The 26192-nt window shown below is 41.6% G+C and overlaps 1 protein-coding gene across 1 annotated transcript in view; it reads right to left on the bottom strand.

Annotated features, from left to right (window-relative positions):
• Positions 1 to 26192, bottom strand: part of EXOC2 (exocyst complex component 2) — a 157506-nt gene that overhangs the window by 109483 nt on the left and 21831 nt on the right. Inside the window, 3 exon segments of the mRNA XM_032647434.1 lie at positions 10496 to 10622; positions 12612 to 12788; positions 16658 to 16817. Coding sequence (XP_032503325.1) covers positions 10496 to 10622; positions 12612 to 12788; positions 16658 to 16775 — 422 coding nt within the window. The 5' untranslated portion in view covers positions 16776 to 16817.

Here is a 26192-nt window from a genome sequence, read left to right as displayed (position 1 = left end):
TACCAGAGGTGTCAGGCTCCACACTGGAGGTGAGCAAGTTGTGTCTGAGAGCAAACTGAACTGGGCAGGACCCGGCCCACTGAGGGCTTGTGAGCGAGCAGCCCTTACAGTGCCCACGCTCTGCCTGCAGAATGAAGTCCAAGCTCTGCGGTCAAGTCCCTCCACTTCCCGAACCTGCTTCTCTCTCAGGACTCATTTCTGCTACCCTAATCCTCGAAGCTGAAGCTCCAGCAACTTCAAAGGGATCACAGTTTCCTGCAAACATCCTGGTCGTTTTTACCTCGTTCCCCTCTGACTGAAATTGTTCCCCACCCCCATATGGGACACACAATTATTTTGTCTCTAAAATTTATTCAGTGGGAGAAATTATCCCCAGCCTGGAAGAAAAGGTGTGCAGGTCTGATGACTTCTCTGAGAGTCCCAATGCCACATTATCACAGACACAGCCTCATTTAAGAAGTTAGGCAGCCTTGTCCAAGGGCGACATCCCACCTCCACCCACGAGCACTGCCCGCTGGAGCCCTTCACCTTGTAGGTGACCAGTCCCCTTGGGCACAACTGGCAAAGGCCTGGAGCCCACTCTCTCCAGGGAGAGGGAGGTGCTCACCTGGGCTCGGGGGCCCTGACCGGGTGGCCGGGAAGCCCGTCACACCCTCCAGCAGCTCTCGCCCACCCTCCTCTTCTCTACTGGCTCCTTTGTCCCCATTCTCCCCCAGAGGGCAAGGGACACAAGTCCGAAACACAGCTCTCCACAATCTCCCCTGGAAAGCCTGCATCCGGACACGGAGGCTGGCACCTCGGCCAGGAGGTCCCATGTTCCCTCCTGTTACACTTAACCTCTCTCACCACGGAGTTTTCCTTAATTAGGGGAAGAAAAGGTTTAACATGGGAGTAACAGACAAGGTGAGATGAGACTAAGGGAGCCGTGGATACCAAGCTGGCATCACCTGAGTCTTAGTAACTTGGAGACCAAGTCAACCTTAACCTTTCCTCACTGGCTTCAACAGTGAAGAATAACTGTAGCCTCAATCTTCTTGGGGGATGTGTGTGAGCAGGTGTGCCTCTGAGTGTGTGCTCCATAGGCACGCTGGTCACTGTCACCAGAGTCTTTGAGAGGGAGTTGGAGAACTGCATTTTTTGAAGTTTATTTTGGTTTAGATTCTTCATGCTGGTTTGATACTTTACTTAGTAATAAAACCCTGTCACCTTTGGAAGTTTTTATCATTTTATTTATGTATACTTCATGCCTCCACGTTGGAACTCTGGGGGAATATATGGCTGAGCGGAGACTTAGCTGAGCCCCAGGGAGGCACCCAGGAGCCTTCCACTCGCTCTGAAAGGCAAGGGTCATGAGCCACAGTTCTACCTTCACTGGCGGGAGGTATCTGCCCAGGGAGCTGTCTAAGCTGGAAAGGACAGCCTGGTGCACCAGTGGGGCCTCATCAGTGCGAAGAAGGGCATGGCGGCCCACCTACTGCTTTTTCGTCAACGTGGCGCTCTACGTAGTCCTGAAGTTAAATAGTCTTAACAGAACCAAAAGTACCACAGAATCATCTGATACCAACTAAATCCCTGCTATTAACAGTCTTTATAAATTATTCAACTCCATGAAATTCTCACCTAACAAGGGTCAGGTCCACACTCAAGACACTGAAGACACAACTGACAAAAGGGCAGCAGAAAGGGCCTCTGGGAGCCAAACTGAGCTTCTCTCCCTCGCTCGGGCCCTGCAGCTTTACTCTCGTTGGGTGGTTCCTACCCATCATCAAAGCACAACTTGAGAAGAGTAGCTGGAGTTAAGTATGACAGGACAAAAAAGGCTCTGAGACAATGACAGCAAATAAAGCAAAGAGGCACCAAACGCAGACACGAAACTAAAAAATACAGAAGTTGTATGCCACAGTGAGATGGCTAAGGCCACGCAGTTCCCACAGGTCTGACAGCAAGTATTACTCAATAGGTTTAGTTTTAAAAAAGAAAAAAACTTTGTCTTCCTGTCTGGCATACTGAGATCAAGGTCCACCCACGTTGTTGCAGATGACAGGACTGTCCTCCTTCTCACGGCTGAGTAACGTTCCCGTGTTCCTGAGTAACAATGCAAGCCTGGGCACCCACACGTACAACTCCTTTAACCCCTTGTCCGTGGATGCACGCTTAGGTTGTTTCCATATCTTGGCTATTGTGAATAAAGGTTGTTCCCATATCTTGGCAACTGTAAATAATGCTGCAAGTGAACACGGGGTGCAGATAAATTTGAGATCCTGTTTTCATTTTCTTTGGATAAATACCCAGAAGTGGGACTGCTGGGTCATATGGTAGCTCTATTTTTAACTTTTTGAGGCCCTCCCTGCTGTTCTGCACAGTGGCTGCACCAATTTACGTTCCCACCAACAGCGCAGGAGGGTTCCCTTTCCTCCACACCTTTTCCAACACTTGTTATTTGTTGTGAGCCATTCAAATAACAAGAGAGCCATTCTACCAGGTGTGAGGGGATTTCACTGTGGCTTTGCTTTGCATCTCCCTGATGGTTAGTGATGCTCAGCACCTTTTCATGTGCGTGTTAGCATTCGTGTGTCTTCTTCAGAAGAATGTCCGGATCCTCTGCCCATTTTTTCATCAGACTGGCTTTTTTTTTTTTTTTTTTGCTATTGAGTTGTAGGCTTCTTTATATATTTTGGATATTAACCACTTGTCAGATGTGCAAATATAAGCCCCTTATCAGATGTGCAAAATATGTGAAATATTTTTTTAAAAGTCAAACTGTAGAAATAGAGTAGGAAAGCGGTTGCCTGGAGATGGGGGAATAGGGAGAGGTAGAAACTTTCACTCATGAGATGAATAAGGTCTGAGGATCTAATGTGTAATATGTGACTATAGGTGATAACACCATAGAGAGAATAGAACTTACATGTTCCCACCAAAAAAAGTAAATATGTGAGGTGATGAATGTGTTAGTTACCTAGATGGTGGGACTCCTTTTACAATGTATACGTAAATCAAATCACTAAGACGTACACTTTAAACATCTTACAAATTTGTCAATCATTTCTCAATAAAGCTATAAAAAAAAAGTTAAAAAACAAAAGGTTATATCCTATACTGTTAGGATGCTTAAACTGGTGGTATTGAAAGATAACAAATCCCAACCATCTAGAACTTCCCACACTTAAAACTGATCTGATCCCTAAACCTTAGTAACACCTCACCTGTAATGCCCTATGTTGTTGTTTTTACACATGTACAGGGTCTGCTTCATCACAGGATAAAGGCCTGAAGTCTAGTGCGGGCTCTACGAGAGGACTCTGCTGCCCCGGGAGCCCCTCCCCACACCGTCCTCTGCAGGACTCCATGGGCTCTGCACCCCTGTGCGTCCCTTCAAGCGCAGCCGGGGGGCAGGGGCTGACCCTGAGTGCTGGCATTAGTGTGAGTGGCGACATTTGGAAGAGGCCACGTGAGAGCCGTCCACTGAGATCTGAAGCATTAATCCACCCCACCCACTGCACTTCTTGTACACACAGCTCCTTCACGCACCTGAACGGGTCAAGACTTTGAAAGGTACTGGATCTCTTGGTCAGAACACTAAGTCCTAGTTCTCAAACCCTCATAATCACCCCTAAGAATGAGTTTATTTTAGAGTGATTTCTTCCTGAAGACATTCAACTCTTACCAATCTTACTATACATTTAAATTGGAAAAAGAGTGATTAGGAATCAGCCGTACAAGAATAAGACAAGTTACACTAAAGATGACAACACTCTGTCACAGAGTCAGACAGTTCGATCCAAACCACACAAGTGGCCCGCCGTCAGCCCGAGACCCGACGTCGCCTCCCCTTTCGCGGACAGAACCACCTGCAGAGAGAGTGGGGTGTCCACGCCTCACTGAGTACGAACACCGATAATCCTCAGCAGCCGTGCTTATCGCGCTCCCCTTGCTATTGATCGAGTGATTGGATTTTGACCACAATGTCTGAGGAAAGAGCTGCTGGAGCATTTCTGGGAAAGGCCTCCACACTTCTAAGGAGAACTAAGAAGAGACGGTGTCTTTCTGCCCTCAGACTTTACCGAGCTTCTTTATCTCCTGTGTATTATTACAGTTTCTGCAATACTGGATCTTTATTTTAACACTGCTATTTCCTGTGTATTACTGTCGTCGCGACACTAGAAACCTCTAACGCCACTCCACAGATATGAAGGAGATCAGTGCGACTCAAAGAGCAGCAGAACAGCAAACCCAGGCTCCTTACAGCTCAGTGACACTTCTGAGCCACAGACTCAGCCAATCGTGGAGTCCACCATCTCCGGACTTTGTGTATTATGAGAAAATAAATACCTTTTTTGCTTAAACCAGAATGAATTTTTGTTTCTGCTACTCACAGCTGAAGGCATCCTGAGTCAAGAGTCTATCCCAAAATAAGATCTTCTTTGCAAACACCTCAAAAGGAATGTGAAACAGAAGATCCAGAGAAAAGAGACAACGAACGACAACACGGGAAGCAATGATACTCTGTGGGGAGTGTACCCACAAAAGCAGAGACGGCCCACGGCAGTAGCTACAAGTTGGCTAGCGTTGTTGGAATAACCTTGAGGAAGATATTTAACCTCTCTAAGGTTCCATTTATTCATGAGGATAATGGGATCATAGTATCTTCCTCTTAGGAATATTTTGAGGATTAAAGTAGGTAATGCAGTGTGGAAGGCTTAGCAGTTTCTGACATGTGATAAATGCTCAAAAATGTTACTTGCTGTTATTTTTATTCTCTCCACTTGGTTCTCTATATTTAACAGACTCTTCGTAAGAACCATTTTGTTTGATTCTCGTAACAACATGAGTTATGTATTCCCATTTTACACTCAGGAAACAGCCCGGAGAGGTTGCATGTAAACAGTCAAGAGCAGGACCCCATACTTCTATTGCCAATTAAAGAACCAGAGAATCTCAGGCATGAAAAAAACCCCACAACTACAAATCCAGAAAGATAGAAACTGAGGGAGACAGTGATTCAGAATGCAGAAAATTGCTAATGGTCTTGGTAACAGCATGAGGAAGGGCAGAAACACTGTGTCAATGGAGCACGAAGTCTGGAGAGTTAAACCTCTGTCCACAATAACTGGATCTTAGGCTCTGACCCTCCAAGTGAAGTGATGGCTTAGCAAGTCAGTAACAGCAAGGTATATTCTGAGTGACTCAAACTAAACCCACTAACTGGAGGATGAAAAACAACACAGAGTCCTACCATGTAACACGGGAAGTGTTTTCATTAAGGAACCGACAGTTTCAGTAGCTGACAAGCTTCATGCCCCTACAGCGCAAGCTCCCCATTAGATGGCAGTGTGGAGCTCAGATTACACCTTCCGAAAAGGATTAGCCATGAAGCCCCAGGTACAACGGAACCTGACCGACCCAGTGGTCAGATGCAAAACAGGAATGTTCTCAACACAGCAGCATTCACTTTCAAGTACGAGAACGACTGGCAGTGATGACCCGCGAGCCAGCAAAACAACAAAAACCTTTCTGAGAGAAAGTCTAACTAACTACCCGCGCAGAGGAGCCTGCATCACTGCGCTCACACCAAGGGGGAACATGCTCTCCTGACCTGCAGGTAGAAAGACAGGAGGAAAGGGGGCTCTTCCAAGTGTGTGTCACACTCAATTCTCATAGCTTCCACTCCAGCACCAGTGTTACTCTGCACCTTAAATATTATGAGCTTGTTTTACATTGTGTGTTTTTTTTCCTTTTTTGGTCCAGTTTATGGACCTGGGCACTACATCACAGCCCACAAATCTGTTTTCAGAGTATTTCTGAAATTTTACCCAAGGCTTTTTTCCCTTCCACACTCATACTAAGAATTATTTTGTCACCTTTCCTTGTCTTCTAAATGCAGCAGGAAAACTGGCCACCTTTTCTTTGTACTGGAAAGCAAACTGATGAGGAGCAAGTCAGACCTGCATTGTTCATGAAGCCTCTGTGGAAATAAAGATACTAGTGGTGCATCAACTGACTACTCTAGACAGCTCTTCCCAGGTAGTAATTTCACAAAAAGGTTGCAGATCCCATAAAAACAGGAGGGGCAAACCTCCATTTTAAGGCCCTAACTCCCATGTATGTACTGTCTCCAAAAACTTTACTTATAGATATTCTCCTAGTAGGCAAAGAGTACTTTTAAGAAATAAAACAGAGTGAAGGCTTTTACTTATTAATATGAACCTGTTTTTACCTTCTTTTTCAGTTAAGTTTGTCTCCATCATAATTTTAAGCAGTGCAAAGAATGCGTATTTGTGACAGTATAGTAAATCAGAAATACAGACTTTTTACAAGCCAATCCTAGTCTCAGTTCAAAGTGAAGTTATTTTTTTCTGAGCAATTAGTAACATTTTTATAAGTATCAAGGCACCATGTGCACAGAACATCAGTTAAAACTCTAGGGATACGCAGGACTTCAGCAGCCGAAGGAGGCCCATAAACGCCAGCTGTTAAGCCTGTGGGCTGAAAGACGGCAGCGTGCACACCGAGCACACCAATAAAACATTTATTAAACTCTGCCTCACACCAAAGAACAACACTGTATTCGGTTACTCGCGCTTGCTACTCGTGGTCACATGAAGTGGCCACAACACTGCAAGGCTCCTCCTGGCTCCACCTTGTGCATTTGACTGTGGGCTGAGAATTGCCATGAACACTCAGCATTGTAATTACCAGGAGCTGATTCCTCTTCCAAAGGCGACCTCACTACTTTAGTCTGGTAATTCATCAGGACCATGGTACTTTAAAACAAGCAGTCATAATTCTTCAAACCTTCTCAATTAGTATATTTCAACAAGCAAGTAATTAAATCCTGTTATTCCTTCTCTGATGACATTTTTTTTAAAATTTAAAATAGGTCCTCTCCCATCTTTTAATTATAAAAGAAACCCCAAATGACACTAAGAAACAGAAATAAAAGACATAGTAAAAGGAAATGCTCTCAGGGATTCTAACCTCAATGTTAACACCATTAACCAAAGCTTTTATCTAAAAGATATTAAGAGAGTTAGGGAAATAAAACCCACACCAATATTTTAACATCTGCTTTTCCTTTCCTACTCTCTTTTTCTAAAATAAGGCTTCTCTATCTGAAGTCAAACTTCAATAAAACAAATGCAGTTTTCCTGACAGTATCTTTAAAAGGTGAAAAGGAACCTGGAAAAGCATTTTTCTGGCCAAATTATATACTCTTCTTCTTGGTTTCTATACCTTTTCCTACCTTCACCTTCCATTTTCTTGCTTCCTAGTATCTCTATCCACTCTTTTTTTTTTTTTTAAGTGAATGCTGTTGTTGTTTTTTAAATTTATTTATTTTATTTTTGGCTGTACTGGGTCTTCATTGCTACGCACAGGCTTTTCTCTAGTTGCGGCGAGCGGGGGCTACTGTTCCTTGCGGTGCGCGTGCTTCTCATCGTGGTGGCTTCTCTTGTTGTGGCTCACGGGCTCTAGCACGCAGGCTCAGTAGTCGTGGCGCACGGGCTTAGTTGCTCTGTGGCATGGGGGATATTCCCAGACCAGGGCTCGAACCCGTGTCCCCTGCATTGGCAGGCGGATTCTTAATCACTGCGCCACCAGGGAAGCCGTCTATCCACTCTTCCTTTTGACCAGAAAACTTGCGAAAGACTTTAAATGGGCAAAAAGATTCCTGGTCATCCTTTCACTGTCTGAAGGGCCTGCCCAGGGTCCCCTGATCTTCCCCCATCCATGCCTTGTCTCTGCTCAGCAGCTCTGCTACAGAAGCAGAAGTGGAGGGTTGATGGTGACCAGGGATGCCTGGCACAGAAACACCTGTCAGGTGAAGATGCAACTGGTTACTGAGGAGAAGTGGCCGGTGTTGCACCTTTCAGCATTCCTCACTGCCCATTATGTCTGTCCTCTGGAATTCCCCCTGAACTGGTTTTAACATTTCACTGGTTTTCCCATTAATTAATGAATTAAATAAAAGCTTGGACATGTGCGCATTTTGTATTTGTATGAGAGTCAAGCTTTTACCTTTTCAAAAACTATCCTTTAGTTATTCCATGGCTAAGCAGATTATTTCTGAAACTTTCAAGTAACAACTTGAAAGAAATATTACTGTAAATTTTATCACCATTTAAGCACTTCTTGAATGTACATAATACTATTTTAAGATTTGAATACAATTCATCACCCTGAAATCTTAAGTCATAAGAAGATTCTTTCCCTGGGGGCACAGCACTGAGTAGCGCACATGTAAGAAGAATCACGGTGACGACGATGAACATCCAACCGGCGCCCACTGCAAGTAAGCGTCCCCACCGCTGAAACGCACACACCGCGTGACCCAGGCCGCCCAGTCTGCACCTTGAGGAAGGTGAGCAGACTCCCAAGTCACCCTGCAAATAACGCGAGGGCCAAGAGTTACACTGAGAGAGGGGCTCAGACCCAACTAGACTGCCTCAGAGAAGAAGAAAAGCAACTTCTAAAGAGCCAGGCACTTTTAGTGCTTCTGGCTGGTTACCAACGTTACCTCGGGATTATCCCGAAATGTATTAAGAAAAAGAGCTGTAAGAGAGAGTTCAAGCTGAACCCCTGTGTGAGTAGTGGCAGTAACAGGAACAATCAAGACAATCAAAAAGTAAGAGGACATGAAAAGGTAAAGCGATCAAACGAGGGGTGAGTTACATGCTAAACTAAAAGGTAAAGCGATCAAACGAGGGGTGAGTTACATGCTCAACTAAAAGGTAAAGCGATCAAACGAGGGGTGAGTTACATGCTCAACTAAAAGGTAAAGCGATCAAACGAGGGGTGAGTTACACGCTAAACTAAAAGGTAAAGCGATCCAACGAGGGGTGAGTTACACGCTAAACTAAAAGGTAAAGCGATCCAACGAGGGGTGAGTTACACGCTAAACTAAAAGGTAAAGCGATCCAACGAGGGGTGAGTTACACGCTAAACTAAAAGGTAAAGCGATCCAACGAGGGGTGAGTTACACGCTAAACTAAAAGGTAAAGCGATCAAACGAGGGGTGAGTTACACGCTAAACTAAAAGGTAAAGCGATCCAATGAGGGGTGAGTTACATGCTAAACTAAAAGGTAAAGCGATCCAACGAGGGGTGAGTTACATGCTCAACTAAAAATTAAGGAAATCCATTTTATGATAGTAAATAACCAATTTAATCCTAGCTTTGATAGTTCCATCTAAGGCTCAGACAAAAGTCACACCATATTCTTATAATCCTGGTACAAAGGTGCAAAACTGTATCTTCCTTACAAAAGAACAATCCAAAGAACCCTTCTGCTCCACATTTCCTTTGTGGTGGGCCTTGGAAAGAAGCCGAATCCAGGCCACTGAAGCAGGCCACTGAGAGGTTTACTCTCAACCACGAAGTCCATTCATGCAGGAAACTATGCTCAAAGACCCAGCAATTACTTTTCTTTCCTGGACCTTCTTGATCCTTAAACTCTTAACTTATCGGGCACTGAAACCCTTAAAACAGCTCCAGAATGACCCACGCTGGCCAAAGAGCTTCCCAGCTGTGACCCAGGACAGTCCCCGCTCACTAAAAGCTGCCAAACCCCAGGCCTTTTTCAACACAAGACAACTTCCCGAGACAAACACGTGCTCCCTCCCTCTCAGCCAGGGCAAACCCCAGCAGGTGAAAAAGAAGCTTACTTTTGATTTACTAATGGTCTTCAAGTGTAGGCTTGAAGGTTAAATATATAAAGATCAGTGGACAACTTTCTCCATTCCTAGAAGAACCTAAAATAAACTATGGCTAAAGCATTAGCAAAACTAATCTGTCGCCCGCAGAAATGCTTATGGAGAAACGCTCAGTAGTAACTTCACCAGCAGAGTCACTAAGGCCGAAAGACAAGTCAGAAACAACTAACGTGTTAGGTGAACTGACTAAGGAAGCTGCAAGGATAAAGGCACTGATTATAAAATCTACGAAAACACTGTACTAGGGAATAAGAACAGGGAATTCTAGATTTGGTCCAAGACATCTTGAAAGATTTACCTGCCACAATTCTGGTAAAGTAAGTCTGAATTAAGTATGAATTACAGGTAGGGGTTATAAACAAAATGACAAGACTACCTCGGTTCTACTTACTGCCAAATATATCCTGAAAAATCAAGCACATGGAAAATTCTGTTTTAATCTCAAGTACCATCTAAATATTTAAACTTACCAACTCCAGACAACCCGTTAATTCTCATATCATTAAAAGTATTAGTTATTCAAAATTTCAAGATACTTTTCCTCTTCACAAAATGTAAACTCAAAAACTGAAGAGGTAAGTAGTTTTTGCCAACAGTTCTAACCAATTGGAAGGTTCGCTCTAGCAAAGCTGACCAAGCTCCTAGAGATGATGCCCGACTCCCAACAACAGAGGTGTCTTCAACTGTGCTTCCCTGGATGTTCCTGGAGCCTGACTCTCTTCACTGAGTGCACAGAACTTTTCAGCAGCTAGAAATAAAGACAGCGGAGGCAAGGCGGGTACTCACTTTTCAATCTCGATGCCGAGTGGATTAGCAGGACGCAGGGACAAGGGAGGAATCCCTTTATTCCTGTCAGTGCGCATGTCATAGTAATTCATCTCATCAACCCACACAGCAGACTGATCCAAAATACCTACCAAATGAGGAGCACAGCCTTAATAAGATACATACTCCCCAGGCACTAAGTCTTACCATACTGCTTTACTGTTGAAAGACCTAATACAGAATGCATGCTACAGTAATTTTTTAAAGATTTGAAGGCACAAAAGCTCCAGATTTTTTTTTTTTTTTGTAATGGCTGGTAGCTTAATTAAAACCACTAAAAATCTATAGAAAGGCAAAAATAACACCTCTTGATTGCACTGTACATTATTCAATACAGAAGACAAGTTAAGCCTCTGAGAAAAAGTTCTCTAAAACAAATGTATTTTACAAATAATAAGCAGTACAATTAATTTGGTACATCAACAAAACACCCAACAATCCTTATATCAATATAAAGAAATCAAACACCTTCCACGGAATGCATGGCTTGTGTGATGGAAATGACTAGGATATTCAGGAAAAACAAAATATAATCTCTGAAAACAGTACCCTCTTTCCTGTGGCTCGGACTGGGCTGAAACAGAGGCTGGGCAGTGTGCGAGGGAGCAGAGTAGAGCACAGGGCCGGGGGACCAGAGGGCTCCTTGTGAGCCTTCTAACCCTATGGGCACCCACAGGTCTACCAGGATGACACAAGGAAGCTCTGTCAGAGGGTAAGCTCAGGCCCAGACACTCCCAGGTTCAGGTCTATAGGCCTTTCCTGAGCCTGTGCTGTGCTAAGTCCTGGGCAGAGCGTTTTAGCATAAAATCAATACTTTCAAATAAGTTTTCTTCACCTGCTGTACAAACATGATACAAGATGATGCTGGATTCTGTCAAAATGTTTTTAAGTTCCTCCAGAAAACTGGAAACAAGTTCCTGCTTTAATTTCACAGTTCGGTTTTCAAAGACATTAAATAAAAGTGAGTAAACAAAAACAAAAATATTGTATGTATATATATGTACATACGTTTACATACACACACGTACATAAATGTAAATTCCATTTTTGGTTTTCCCTTAAGTTCCTCAAATTTTTATTAAAAAGAATCAAGGAATTTAAGGATATAATGCTGAAGAAAGGCTTTATGCTCTAAGACAGAAAACAAAATTTGCAAAACTCTTTGCTTTTCTATATGAGAGAAGGCCTGGGTTTAATTATGCCTGTGATAGTCCTACATTACACAAATATTTATTAAGTACTGACCATGTGCAAGTCATTACAGGACCACAAAGATGAATCTAACAGTATTCTTACTTTAGCAGAGGAGATGCCATATACATAAAGAGCTAGGAGACGAATAATTAAAAACACTAATTTATGGAGCCCTTAGTTTGTGTGAGGACCTATGCTAAGCACTTTCTCCAATGTTCTAACTCATTCGATCCTCTGAGGTAGGTGATTCTGTGACTCCACTCCACCCACAGCTGGCTGCTCATGTGATCAGAGTCCCAGCTTCTCAGACCAAGCTCTGTGCCCCAAGGTGAGGAAGCATGGGTTAAGGGCACAAAGGGAACACAGGAGGGGCTCTAGGGCACAAGAAGAGTGTGATTTCTAGTTTGGAGGCCAGAGGCACACCTAGGTGGGCAACATCTTGTCGGGGCCTCAAAGGACGCAGAAAGTGAAGGAACACGGAACATTATTTAGGCATTACTGGCTAATTTGGCCAAACCAGGTATGTATTTCACCTCAAATCTTATCTATATCACAGCAGGAAATGCAATTATTGTATTCAAGATCAAGAAACTAAAATCGGCATTTCGACGTGTTACATGAACAGCTTTTATACAGGACAGAACAGCAGTTCTAATGATTAGCTAGCATCCTTAGGGTTTACCATCGGCTCAGCTAACTGCCTTTTCAAAAGTAATGCAGACTTTAACCAATATCCCATTCCTGAAAAAATAAACATAAACTGAATCTAAGTTAATGACATATGAGAGTAAGTAAATTTTATACTAATTTACCAGTTGTCAATTTTAAAAGACAAAACCCACTTTTATTTTCTTCTTTAGAGTAAAGTCATGGGAGATGATACCTATTTTCTCAGGTCTGAGCAGCTTGAAGGAGACTGTGGAGGTTCCTTTGCCACCTGACTTGGTTGTGACAATAATGTCTCCTTTGTCGTTCTTGGCCTGTCCCACGCGACATACAATTTTACTTGCAGACATCCACTCTGCTGTCAGAAGGCAATTATGCCCACAAATTGTCAGACCTGAAAGTAAAAGCATGCATGCACATAACAAAGTCCAAAGAACAGCTATTTCATGAAAAGACAATTCTTCTGTCAGTATCGCCAGGCCTTTTTCCTGAACTGAAAAACAGAACTAGAAATAGCATTTCCTGGTTCATCAGTTAGTTATTTCTATTCTTGAATATACCCAATATTATTTGCAAACAAACGACTGTCTCTACTGAATTTGTCTGTTTTTTCTCTAATATTTAATACTTCTTTTAGATTATATTTAAGTGTCTTCAAACATCATTGGAATTAGAAAATAATAACCATAATAATGTCTAGGCACTCCAGATTACTTAACTATGAGAATGTTAGATTGCTTTCATAGGTATTAGAAAGAAAATTATCGTTATTTTTAGAAGTCCAAGTTCGTGCTATAAAGCTCTAAAGTGTATTAATAAATGTGTACATCATTCCCTAAAAAAAATATTTATCATCTTCCCGAAAATAATCCGCACATACTTTTCCTAGTGTCCAATTATACATGATACTACAGAATGAACTAAAGTTTGTAGTTTATGTTAAGCACAGCCTGAAGTCTGTTAAATCAGTAAATGTTCTCAGGCATTACTGGATTACTAGTGCATTTTTCATGTCTCTACATCACTCCTGCAACGGCAGTCCACGCTGCCTAAATGTTTCCCTCATGGTCCTGTCGCTGTACTACACTCTGCTCCCAAAATCTCAGCCCACGCCTGGCATCTCTGCCCAGACCCACGTAAACTGTGATGCAGACAGGGAAGACGTGGCCCCAGGCAGAGGACCACCATCCCACCACGTGCATTTCTGCAAAACAGAGACCAATGTAATAAACATTCATGGAGAAAACAGACCGAAGTGTATTCAGCAAACACCCCAGACACTTGCACTTTCTTTTCTCATCATTTAACTTTTGATACTGCTCGGCAGTCAAGTTTAGCAAATGCAAGCTTTTTGTTTTGTTTTGTTTTTTTAATCAGATACCAGGAACACCTCAACTTATGCCAAATTTGGTTGAAAAAATGTAGGGAGGGATTCAAGTCATCTTTTGTTACAACTGAAAGCACTATTTAGTAAGAATGTTATACTAACCATAAAGGAATAAAAACAACTCCATTTTAAAGATGTTTATTGAAATAATTAATTTCAGAGATTTCCCTAAGACATCTATTACTATTTATTCATGTAAGGAATTCAGTTTTTCTAATGACAGCACTTCAAAGTTCCTTTAGGACTAAGTTTTCCATTGGCTTTTTAAATGTGTAATGACATTTACACATTTTTAAATGCATTCATAATTCACAATTATTTTTCAAAATGGGAGTGTTTGTTAGTTTTCTTGATACTCAACTTTTATTATGAAAAATTTAAGCCTTTTAAGAGGTTGAAAGCACCCCCTGAAACTCCTGTCCATCTCCAAGGTAAGCCTGTGAAACACTTCAATACATACAGTGCTCAAATAATTTTTACGTACACATAAATCAGTCTATGTATTTTTTTATATAAATGGGAAATGTTTTAATTTATGAACTGTTTAGTTATAGATGGTATATATTTCAATATCACTCCAGGTCAATACATAACTTGATATGTTTAAATATTACGACATCAAAAAGATTTTTGTGATTTAAATACTAACTTTAGAAAGGAAATAACGCAACCCAATGTCAGAACTTAATGTATTAAAGTTCCTAATATAAGTCCCCTGCTGGGGAGCTACCTTACGATTAAAACTGAGAAATGGGAGATTTCAGATATACAGACATAAAGTCTTAAAAACATGTTCAGATGAGCAAACATGTATGATATCCATGATGATGGAACTTTGGGAAAAAGCACCCGGAATAACAGTTTATTCATCTCGTTGTAGCTGCTATCGAGGTTCCTCAGATTTAATATCTGTTCTGCATTTTAACTAAAAAAGTTAATAATCACCATATAGTTTAAAACACAGATTTAAACAGATCATTTTAAATGCATGGAAATTAAATAATATCATACGATCTATTTCTTAAACATGTTTTGCCAAGAAATCTGCTTCATGAAATATAACATCTTTTTTTTTTTAAAGTAACTTGTAGAATTCCAAATAAAGTGTTTTTGTAGTATTTTACTTGGCTAGTGTAGATGTCACCGGAGTTATAAAAACGCTTAAATTATTTAGTAGGTTAAGTTTGCTTTTTTAAGAAGTGGTTTCTTGGCAATACATGGGCAGGCTGAAAGCTGAACTAGCAGGTTCATAAAAGTCGTGCGCACTCAGTCAAACAGGAATCGCACTGCCTGAAGCTAAAGAGAGATCAGCATCCACACAGACGGGCAGCAGTCACGTATGAGGGCTCAGTGACTGCCAGTTAAACTGAACCTCCGTCTAGATGGTCTATTTCCACGAATTCTAGGGATTTTTCCACTTTGGATAAAGAACAACCTGGAATGAGCTTTGTCAAGAACCAAGACATAGGATAAGAAAGACTACCTTCATAAGGATAATAAACTTAAGTTTTATTTACTGAAGAATCAAAAACTGTGGCTAGAGAAAACAGTATAAAATGAGACATAGTTAAGTAACACTAGTGAAAAGAACGAGCTGGGGAGGGCAAGACTCAGTAATTAAACATGGTGCCCAGCTCTAATCAACCTTCTCTTTTCCAAGGGATTTCTGGATGGCCAAAAAACAATGTGTCAACCAGCAGCTATAATGCAAGAAAAACAAGCTCCAACTCATAATCTCTAGTATTTACCAAGGGGTCCTTCATGAATTAAGAAATGAGTCAAATGAATGTCTGAATCCAAATAAATTAACGTGTGGGAAATCAGAATACACATCCAGCAGCACATACTGAGTTGCCTCCCCGCTCTCTTATTCTGAATGTATCTGCACACCCTCATGCAGAGTTCACATGAAAATAACCCAAACTGACGACACACTGATATTTATGGTTTGCTCTCTATCCTGGCAGTGCTTTACACTCATCTGTGTTTTAAAAAAAGCAATGATAAGGCTCCATCTTTAGAGACTGAGACTTAGCAGCTAAGGCAAGAGCATTTTTTTAAGTTCTAGAGAAGATGAAGACAAGCCAGGTGAGAACCACTGACAGACCAGAATAATGAAATAACCAGCAGGAAAGGGTCTCCCCCAGAAGAAGGGGGCACACTGCAAACCAAAATCAAAAAAACACTCGCGCAGTGCCAAGTGGATGCAGAGTGTTCTATGCTCGCGTCCTTGGGCTTATAAAGATAAACAGCATAAACTGATCCTAAAAACTAAAACGTAGCTTGCTCTAAATATGTAAACATTAGGGGAGCCTAATGCAAACCATGGGCGGGCATGAGTTTGCAGAGAGCCTGTGGCTGTTAAGTTTGGAGGCTCAGTGCTCCCGCCCCAATGGGCATCGGGTGCAGACAAATGCCCACAGGTCCCAGGGTGCGGCCCGGCAGAGCACACAGGCTCCTCTGGGTGGAGGGAGTTTAGATTTGGTTCCGAGAGCAGTAAGGAACAGAAGAGGCCGAGCTCACCCGGCACCTGAGAAGAACAGACAGCTGTATGAGGGGAGGCCAGAAGAGCTGGGCGGCTGTTTTGGCAGTCTTGGCAGGAGAGGCCGACCCCAAGGAAAGGAGGCAAACCTCGGCTGTGGGGGACTTTCTCAATGACCAGGCGAAAGACAATACAGGCAAGATCTGACAAAATAATGATTTTAACAGAAAAAGCAGAAAACCAAATAATTCTTTCATTTCTATTCAGATCATCCTGTACAGACCTCAGGGGTGTTTTTCTATCACCTTCACTATTTCAAAATAGTATATCTTGCCTCAGTTGCCCAACATAAAAATGCATTCACCATGAACACACAGCATCGTCCTGCCCTTACCTATGAGGTCAGCTGGCCCAGTCCCCAGGTTTTCTCCCCTAATCGTGACCTTTGTCCATGGGATTCCTTCATTTGGAGAGATGCCTGTCACAAGGGGGGGTTGTCGTGTTCGAGACATTCTGCTTGTTGAGGAAAGTAGAGGTCAAGCTACGGAAGTAATCTGTAGAAGAGAAAGGAAAAAAGGGTTATTGCCAACTGAGATGAGCAGCAACTAGAAACGCCAGAACTAGACATTCAGTACCAAAACACAGCAGTATTCTGCAAACATACAGCGCCAGGTTTTTTAGCTGTCAGTTAGCCTGTCTGCCAACAATTCCTGCACATGAAGGTGACTAAGGACACTAGCTAGTACTGGGAGGGAGACATCAAGAACATAAACTTCTGATGCAAGGACAGACAGAACCTAAGGTCCCCCTGAGCTCCATGCCACCACCTGCTGCACCCAAAGTATATGCTGGAAGCTCCTGAAGGAGCACATTCTGAACTAATCAGATTCATAAAATTAAAGAACATCTCCATTCTCATAGGTATACTGAATTTCATTTTATTTTTGTGTTAGACTTAGTGTAGCAACTCTTTTAAATGTGCTCAAATCAATACACTGACATCTTCGACACTGAGACAGGAGCAGAGACTTGCTAACTGTCCCAGTGCGGAGCAGGCAGAAGTGCGGCTTCTGAGTTCAGATGCCCTGAGCTCTAGTCCTGGCGCTCTAATTCCGCTCCAAACCTCTGTTTTCATATACGGACACTGCGGCCAGTAATAGAACCTTCCATAAGGCTACAACAAAGATCAGGTACATAATCCCAGCAGGGCAGAGCACCTAGTGCACAGCAGGCAACCAGGCAATGAGAAAACCTCACTAATAAACCCACAGAACTCCTCAAGTGCTCGAGGCTTCAGATGCTCCAGAAGACAAGGGAAGGATGGGTTCAGAGAAAAACAACTGCTGGTTGTCTATCTTTTCACAGAGCGAAGTTAGACAGTGGCCCCTGCCTTCATCCCACCGTTAGCCAGATCAGTTCAATCTCTCACGAAACCAAACAGAAGGGACCAGGACTGAGGGACAGACACCAGGCACAGAGAGGAGGGCGCCAACCCTCTCACCCAACTCCGCTCTGTCCGGGTAACAAGAATCACTCTGGAGAAACTAAGGAGCCCTGGAAAGACAGAACCGAAGACTCTAACATGGAAGGGTCCTCCCAGAAAGGACTACTTGTAGCCACATCACCCAAGGAAAAGCATATACAGACCAACTCTGCCCATGCATAGACTAAACAAGCAGCTGTCACAGCCTCATCCTAAAAGGCACAAGGACAAAGACTGTAAGGTTGTCAAGGAAAATACGTGAGCGAGAGATGACAGTCAGATTAAAAAAAAAGATCCAGGGCTTCCCTGGTGGCGCAGTGGTTAAGAATCTGCCTGCCAATGCAAGGGACACGGGTTCAAGCCCTGGCCCGGGAACATCCCACATGCCGTGGAGCAACTAAGCCCGCGCGCCACAACTACTGAGCCTGAGCTCTAGAGCCCGCGAGCCACAGCTACTGAGCCCACGCGCCACAACTACTGAAGCCCGCACGCCTAGAGCCTGTGCTCTGCAACAAGAGAAGCCACGACAATGAGAAGCCCACGCACCACAACGAAGAGTAGCCCCCGCTCACAACTAGAGAAAGCCCCGCACACAGCAACGAAGACCCAGCACAGCCAAAAATAAAATAACAAATAAATTTTAAAAAGATCCAGAGGAAACAGAGATAAGGCTATGGGCTACAGTGCTTCCCTGCAAATTACGCTGAAGTACTAATCCAGGACCTCAGAATGTGACTGTATTTAGAGATCGGGACTTTAAAGAGGTGGTTAAGGTAAAATGAGGTCACTAGGATGGGCGCTGATCCCACAGGACCAGTGTCCTTATACGAAGAGGAGATGAGGACACAGACACACACAGAGGGACAACCATGTGAGGACACAGGGAGAAGGTGGCATCTCCAAGCCAAGTAGGGAGGCCTCAGGAGAAACCAGCCCTGCCAACACCTAGATCTTGGACTTCTAGCCCCCAGATCATGAGAACACACGTGTCTGTTGTTTCAGCCTATGGTACTTTGTTATGGCGGCCCCAGCAAATTAACACAGTGGATAACAGGAAACACACACACACACACACACACACACACACACACAACTTCAAAAGTACTGTAAACTTTGATCCCCAAATAAATATCTGCAGAAGGAGAAAACTTTTATGCCTAAAAGAACAGGATGCCACGAAAAGGAATCAATCCAAGAATAACAGCTCTTGAAACTTTCAAAAGAGGCAAAAGAAAAAAGATTTATATTGTCCTGTTAATGTAAGAACTGACCGTTGGTTTAACAGAAGTGGTAATAAGGCTGCAAATAGGCAGATGTGTATCTGGGAAGAGGGGGAGGGAGTTTTAAATTTTAACCAGAAGTGACTATCCAGATATTGGCAGATTAGCCACAGAATCTGGAAACATGGAAGCGGGTGCTGGCAGAGTGAGCTAAACAAGTCTGGGCTGTGCTGGATAATACAGAGGTGACAGACCTTTGTCCCTGGTTTCTGGAAGAGAGACTCAAAATCCAAGGAGTGTCTTGGCTCTTCATGAACCCTCAGTACCGCTCGTACGTAGTGCTCATGGCAGCCCAGTACCAGGACTGCCAAACCAGAGACAGCAACCCCGTGATTTGAGGGCTGGGGTTCTGAGCCAGGTGCCATCAGCTTGGCCTCCTCTGAGAAAGGGGAGGGGGCTGGAGACTGAGTTCAATCATGCCTATGTAAACTCCTTTAACGCAATTAAAACAGCAAAACAACAGCAGCAAAAAGCGAAGAACCACAGGAGGTTACCATTCACCTAATAAGCCAAATGAGGCAACCCAAAATTATCTTGAACTCCCCTCCCTCCCCATCACACTCCCTGAATCAAACAGAATCCCCTGGCAGAGTCCAAGGTCCACTGCTTCTCTCCCTGGATACTGAAGCCAGCCAGCTCCTAACTGGTCACTCTGCCCCTGTTATCCCTTCGCTGCAATCCCCCCTCAGCAAACACTGGAGTCAATTCTCCAAACTACAGATCTAATCATCATTCCTGATTCAAAAAAACATCTCCCCCACTGCTCAGTGGTCTCTAGTGCCCATGACATCCTTAGCATCTTATTAAAACCTGTCACCATCAGACTCTTCTACACCCCTAGGTCATCCTCAGTCATTTCCCTCACACATCTGACACTAACCACACAAGCCCACTCACCTCTTAAGAACCACCAGGTACTTTTTATGCCTTCCTGATTTCATTTACCTTATTTCGACTAAATAGAAAGACTTTCCAAGTTTGTTAAATCCTTACCAATATTTCAAAGTCAAGCTTAAATGTTACCTTCTCTAAAAAGTCTCCCTGATCCCTCCTCCTTCTATAACACTTCTGTTACACAAGTGTTACATCTTAGATACCAAGTCTGTATCTCCTCATTGAAAACACATAACACTCAATCAACTCTACTTTTCTAATAACTGTCATACAGTACCTGACACAAAATAAACATGCCAGATGACTGCTGACAGAAGTTGAATAAATGTTTTCTGAATGTTCATGGTATCAGTGGAATACTGGAATTAAAATAGGATGAAGAGGTACAAGGGGTAGAGAATAGGGATGGGGAGAGGTATTAGGTATACACATGAAAAAACAAAAAAAAGTTTAAAAGATACTTGTATACAATAGCATCAAAAAGAATAAAGTACTCAGGAATGAATTTTACCAAAAGTGCAAAACTTGTACTTTGAAAATTATTTTAAAATGTTGAAAGAAATTAAAGACCTAAATAAATTGAAAGATGTGGACAGGAAGACTTAATATTGTTAAGATGGCAATACTACCCAGAGTTAGGGTTAGACCATTTTCAAGGTCACACACCCAATTCGTTGTAAAACAGACCAGACCCTTGGTTTCCTGACTCACAGGAGTCTGATACTGCTCTTTCCTTTAGAACATCCTGCATCTTACTAGGTCATCTGTGTATGATAGTCACATTCTAAGAACCTTAGTTGTTTCTTACATGACTGGGGGCACTGGCTCATCCTGCTGCGAAATAGAGTCGAAATTAGAATACCTCTGGTCTCAAAAAAAATAAAAGGGCACGCACGCACACATACACACACACACACACACACACACACACACACACACACAATTAGGACAAGACACTTTCAACTTACTCCCAATTTCCCAAATCCATTTTGGAGGTGTTTACAGAGGATCATAAATCTTACCTATGTTATCCTCAAAGTTTGTCCACGTAAAACAAAGTAGTGTCTGGTAATAACAGGTAATGTCTGGGCCACTATGGAGAGTCACGAATCAAAAACTATCATCTATTTTCTTATTTATGATTGAAAAGTACAGCTCTGTTCCGGATATACACATCAAAGGCAGCTGAAAATCCAGTGTTCATTATGTTGGTTCATATACAAAAATTAAATGGCATTTCCTTACCATGAAGCATCACCTACACATCCCCAAGCATGGACAAACCCTTATCTCAGGAAGATCAGTGAGCCATGTAACTTACAAATATAAGAATATGTACTTTTTACACTACAATGTCCACAACACACACAACAGTACCTACCCACAAAATATGCACTCAATAATTATCTGTGGAATGAATTTTGGAAAGAGATGTCTCTTTTCAACCCACCTCCACTTAGAAACGTTCTGCATTATAGGTAACGTTCTTACATTTAAAATCACAAATAAATGAAATACATTATCATCACTCTCAGGAAAAAGTCTAAGCCTTAAGAAAAGAGAATTTAGTTTCTGAACATGTTCAGTTTCACAACTCATGCCGAATCAACAAGGATATTTTTAAAGGAAAACTTTCATCTAGAGTTGTCATTAAGTGCCTATACATTTTCCTCACAAGCATTTTCCAAATGCAATAACGCAACGATCTTTGAAATTCTGTCATAAGATCTTTCTTATATAAATACACTGAACAGAGGTTAACAAAAGTCTGACTTTCCTGTCATAAGCCTCATTTTTTAATTAAAACAATATCCAGCATTTACATTATACAGCCATATAAGATAATGAAAGAGGTAAGGAATAAAAAGTGAAAGAACCTACCCTAAAATTACACACCACAAGCTAATTTTATCTTTTGAAAGTGGAATGACAGAGACAGGAGGTAAAGTAGCTATTACTTACTCATGTAACGAAAATTGTTGCAGACACAGAATAAGCCATTTTTAAAGGCAATATCCTCGCCCAAGCACACTAATAATAAAGGATTAAATTATACAAATGGACAAATGATAAAGGCTGACAGCAGCAGAGTACTGTATTGGGAATTTTACATATATACATAGGTACACTTAGATGAGCTGCAAATTGTTACACACTGGCTCTTAGCCTAAGAACATACTCCATGCTTAAAACCTGTTAGGTACCAAACAGGGTTATAGATCTGCTAAAAAGGAATCATACAGAAATCTGTTGTGTTGCTAAACACTAATAATGAACTATATAAGAGAAAGAAAGAAAACAGTCCCATTTAAAAACCACATCCGAAAGAATAAAATACCTAGGAAGAAACTTAACCAAGGAGGTGAAAGACCAATACTCTGAAAACTATAAAGCATTCATGAAGGAAACTGAACATGATACAAAGAAATGGAAAGATATCCCGTGTTCATGGATAGGTTCAGAAAGAATTAATATTGTTAAAATGTCTGTACTACCCACAGCAATCTACTGCTTTAATGCCATTCCTATCAAATTATCCATGACATTTTTCACAGAACTAGAACAAACAATCCTAAAATTTGTATGGAACCCCAAAAGACCCCGAACAACCAAAACATCTTGAGAAAGAAGACCAGAGATGGAGGAATCATGCTCCCTGACTTGAAACTATACTACAAAGCTACAGTAATCAAAATAGCATGGTACTGGCATAAAAACAGACACACATATCAATGGAACAGAATAGAGAGCGCAGAAATATACCCATGGTTATTTATGATAAAGAAGGCAAGACTATAAGATGGGGGAAAGACAGCCTCTTCAATAAATGGTGTTGGGAAAACTGGACAGCTACGTGCAAATGAACGAAATTACCACATTTTCTCACACCATAAACAAAAACTCAAAATGGATTAAAGACCTAAATGTACGAAAACATAGGAAGTGCACTCTTTCACATTGGTCTTAGCAATATTTTTTTGGATCTGTCTTCTCAGGCAAGGGAAACAAAAGCAAAAATAAACAAATGCACTACATGAAACTGAGAAGCTCTTGCACAGCAAAGGAAACCATCATCAAAACGAAAAGATAATCTACTGAATAGGAAAAGACATTTGCAAATAATATGTCAACTAAGGGATTAATATCCAAAATATATTCATACAACTCAATATCAAACAAACAACCTGAATAAAAACTGGGCAGAGGACCTGAATAGGCATCTTCCCAAAGAAAACATGCAGATGGCCAACAGGCACATGAATAGATGCTCAACATCACTAATCACTGGAGAAATGCAAATCAAAACCACAATGGACATCACCTCACACCTGTCAAAATGCCGATTCTCAGAAAGACAAGAAGTAAGTGTTGGCAAGGATGTGGAGAAAAGGGAACCCTCATGCACGGTTGGTGGGAATGTAAATTGGTGCAGACCCTATGGAAAACAGTACAGAGGTTCCTCAAAAAATTTAAAAACAGAACTACCATATGATCTAGCAATTCCACCCCGGGTATATATCTGAAGGAAATAAAAACAGTAATTCAAAAAGATACATGCACTCCAATGTTCATGGAACTTTATTTACAATAGCCAAGATATGGAAGCAACCCAAGTGTACATCAACAGGTGAACAGATAAACAAGATGTGGTACATATATACAATGGAATACTACTCAGCCATTAAAAAGAATGAAATTTTGCCATTTGCAACAATATGGATGGACCCGAAGGGTATTATGCTTAGTGAAAACAGTCAGACAAAGAAAGACAAATACTGTATGTTTTCACTTATATGTGGGATCTAACTAAGCAAATGAACAAATAAAACAGAAACAGATTCACAGATACAGCGAACAAACCAGTGGTTACCAGCAGGGAGCGGGGGAGGGGAAGGGTCAAACAGGGGATGGGGATTAAGAGGTACAAACTACCAGGTATAAAAGAAATAAGTCACAAGGATGTAATGTACAGAACAGAAAATATAGGAGTATTTTATAATAACTTTACATGGAGTACAATCTATAAATATCGAATCAATATGTTGTACACCTAAAAATAATACTGTAAGACAATTATACTTTAACCTAAAAAATAAAAAAAAAATTAAAAAGCAATCATAATTCTGACATGTCTCCAGACTCATGTTAATGTGTCAAGAACATTTCAACTACCTGGACCTGAATGGGAATAAACGGGTCCTAAAAGAGGACCCTTTTAGGAATTAACCAGGTAATAGACACTTGTCTGATTTCTTTTGATGTTGGTATGGTGTTGATATAGTTACAGTGAATAAACATACAAGTAAGAGTGATTTTTTTTTTTCTTTTTTAGTTAACGGAATAAAAATATATCACCATTATCATATGAATTGCAGGTCTAGTTTATAGCAAATTATATTTAGTGGGACAATAAAAACTACACTGAAACATTTCTGGATTTAAGGAAGCACTTTTTCTTTTCAATGTGTTACTTTTAAAATTTATTTATACAGTCGTGATTTTACCCTTAAAAAAATAATAATTCTTAACAGAGCCAAGGAAAGAAAATGGATCTGCATTAAGAAAGTAAGTTTTTTCAGTTTCTCTAGGTAGACTGAAAAAAAGAGAGGGAGAGAGGGAGAACAGAGTGGTAGGTGCAAGGGTCAGTAAATCATGACAAGAGAATAAAGCTTTATGTGAAGGGACCAATGAACTGTCCCAATGGCAGGTACAACCCAGAGACTGTTAGAATGGGAGCACTAACACTTTTCATTGGCTGTGCTTTTTTTCCCTCTCCCACTCATACTCCCAAACTTTTAATACATTCTCCTGCTCACACAGCACATATATAGGCCAGTGCCTTTTAATAAGGAACAGAGCAGGTAGCTGGAGAAGGCAGAGCTGAGGTTGGCAACGCAGCAGAACCTGAAGTTAAAGCTAGAAGAGCCCAAGTCTAAGAGAATTCTCCAAAACTTGCCAGATATCTGGAGGGATGCTGGGCTCTCTACCCAATGTGTGATGGACAGGTGATCCAACTAACATTTATTCATGTTATTTTTTAAATTAATAAGCTTTATTTTTAAAGCAGCCTTAGGTTCACAGCAAAATTAAGCCAAGAGTACAGAGTCCCCAGATTCCCACTGCACAACCCTCCCCCACACCACACACACACAACCTCCCTTATGATGGACACCCTACTCCAGTGGTATATCTACCACTGGTATACACACTGGTATATCTACCACAATTCATGAACCTACATTACACATCAGTGTCATCCAAAGTCCATGGTTTACATTAGGGTTCATTCTTGGTGTTGTACATTCTGTAGGTTTTCACAAAGGTATAATGACACATATCTACCACTGCAATATTTAATGTTAAATTTTAAAGGACACAATACCAGTTGAATGACTCAGTCATATCCCATTGCCTGACGTCCAGGTACCACATTCCGCATCGTCCTTTAAGCAGCCAGACAAGGTAAGTCTTATCAGCTCTCCTGCCTCCAAGAGGAAGCCAGGCTCAGGGAAGTAAACAGACTTGTTCGAGCTCAGACAGCACGTGAGGGGCGGAGCTGGATACACTGCCTGACTCCAACGTGCCCACTCTTGACCTGATTTTGTGCTACCTCCTAGAGCGTCTGTACTCGTGGAAATAGGACCAGGTGAGATATTTTGTTTTGTTTCACTGAGGTACTAATAAGCAAGGCTAATGCTTTGGCTGGAGCTTCACTTGCTTAGTACCTCAATAAGGAAGCACTTTAATACTACATTTTGTCAATGATTTATATTCTGTAGACACAATGAAAATAAAAGCATAAGTGTTTTCTTGCTTCTCAGCAGTGTTTCTCTAAAAGAAAGAACTGGAAGAAGCTGAAATAATTTCTCAACTTGATGTGTTGATTTTTTTAATGTGAGGTTTTGCTTTACCATGGAATTATCATTTTGTGGCAAATACATTCCTTCCTATCTATACGAACAAAGGACATCTTCACTCAAGGACAACAATTCCCTTCAAAAAGGTTTCAGAATTTCATTTGAATTTTCTCTCTTTAGATAAGTAATAGTTTCACATGGTAATCTAGATATATTTTAATAAACAGAAGTATATCCAAGCTGTAAGTCGCTGAATGAAGCCTTGATAGAACAACCTCAAAAACTTAACATCTGTGAATAGTCTGGAGATCCAGGTTCTAAGCTGGGCTCTGGCATTAACAACTAAAAGCCCTTGGTTACTCTTATGCGCTCTGAAACAGTTTTCTCATCTGTATATAAGGTGGCTGGATGAGA

Source organism: Phocoena sinus, chromosome 11 (assembly GCF_008692025.1).
Source record: "Phocoena sinus isolate mPhoSin1 chromosome 11, mPhoSin1.pri, whole genome shotgun sequence".
Lineage (NCBI taxonomy): Eukaryota > Metazoa > Chordata > Mammalia > Artiodactyla > Phocoenidae > Phocoena > Phocoena sinus.
The sequence above is the reverse complement of the archived record's forward strand: the minus strand, read 5'-3'. Positions and strand labels throughout refer to the sequence as shown.